Source organism: Venturia canescens, chromosome 11 (genome assembly GCF_019457755.1).
Source record: "Venturia canescens isolate UGA chromosome 11, ASM1945775v1, whole genome shotgun sequence".
Lineage (NCBI taxonomy): Eukaryota > Metazoa > Arthropoda > Insecta > Hymenoptera > Ichneumonidae > Venturia > Venturia canescens.
The window spans coordinates 16,007,168-16,008,628 of NC_057431.1; the positions used below are offsets into that span (position 1 = coordinate 16,007,168).

The window sequence follows — 1,461 nt, forward strand, 5'->3', positions numbered from 1 at the left end:
AAGCTAACTGCCCGCAAACCCTTGCGAAAAATCAGTCAAGAGTGTACTGGTGGAGCAAGGGGCTTGAGGAGGCCAGACGCAGGGTAAGAACGGCCTGGAACAAGGCTAAAAGAACCTGCAGGCCGGAACACTGGACAGCTTACCGAGAGCTGCAGAGGAGCTACAGTAAAAACATTGTAGCTGCCAAACGAAAAAGCTTGCACGAGTTCTGCAATAAAATCGAGAGTACCTCTGAGGCATCCAGACTTAGCAGGATCCTCAGTCAGGACAATAAACCCCAACTGAGATGCCTTACAAAACCAGATGGCACTTTCACGGAAAACCCGGGGGAAACTCTGGTGGCCCGCCATTGGAAGAGTCGCCTATGAAAGACGGTTGATCAGCCTACAGGGTAGTTACCTAAGGGCAGGGGCCAGAGCCATGAGGACGACCCCCACGGCGGCGCTGGAGGTGGCTTTCGGCCTCCTCCCCCTCAACATCGATATCACCGGACAGGCAAAGCTATCAGCGTACAAACTGATTTGCATAGGCACCTGGAGGAGCACCAGGGCGGGCCATACCGAACTGGGACTCACCCAGAGGAGCCCATTCTTATTCCAGCAGGACAAAATACCTAGGAAATTCCAGGTAGAGAAGTTCTTTAAAACAATCATCCGCTCACGAAAGGACTGGAGGCTATCCCAGCCCACTACCTTTCCGAAAGTGGATGCCTTGCTCACTGATGGGTCGGGGGCTGACAATAGGTTCGGGGCGAGAGTTTTCAACCCAGCGACCGACACTAGACTCAGCTTCCCCATGGGTGAGCTAACCACGGTGTTCCAGGCCGAAGTGCTGGCCATTTTGAAGTGCATAAAAATATGCCTGGAGAGGAATAGGACGGGCAAACACATAATAGTCCACTCGGACAGCATGGCGGCCCTGAGCGTCGTTACCAAACCACAGGCCGATTCGGCAATTGTATGGAAATGCATGCAAGCACTGAACGAAGCGGGAAAAAAGAACAAGGTCACACTGACCTGGGTACCAGGTCACCAAGGTTTCTACGGAAACGAGGTGGCCGACGGACTGGCCAAAAGGGGTACGGAGACACTACCTGCACACCAAGTGGTCGGAGTCCCCTTTGCCACTGGAAAGAATATCATCCAAACCGGGCTAACACGCCAACACCTTCATCTCTGGAAAACAAGAGCAGGTTGCAGGAAGCCAAACTTTGGATGAAAGAACGTAACATATAGGCAGAATTAAAGAGCTGCTAGGCCTGGGGAGGGAAAGACTTACTAACGAGACACATTGCCCTCAGGTCACACCTCCACAAAATGGGCCTAGCTAAGCACACGGAATGCAGGTTATGCGGGGAAGAAGAGGAGAGCAGCGTACACATCCTATGTCGCTGCCCAACCCTGGCAATCTACAGGTACAAAACCTGAGGATGAATGTTCGTCGAACCCGGAGAAGTATCGA

The 1,461-nt window shown here is 52.6% G+C and overlaps 1 protein-coding gene across 1 annotated transcript; it reads left to right on the plus strand.

Annotated features, from left to right (window-relative positions):
- Positions 1–420: 420 nt before the first annotated feature.
- On the plus strand, positions 421–1,218 carry LOC122417784 (uncharacterized). The gene has a single exon (XM_043431583.1). It carries the CDS (start codon positions 421–423, stop codon positions 1,216–1,218), a length of 798 nt encoding a protein of 265 aa, XP_043287518.1.
- The last annotated feature ends 243 nt before the right edge of the window (positions 1,219–1,461 follow it).

Coding starts and splice junctions, on each gene's coding strand:
- LOC122417784 (XM_043431583.1), top strand. CDS start 421: ATGAGGACGACCCCCACGGCGGCGCTGGAGGTGGCTTTCGGCCTCCTC.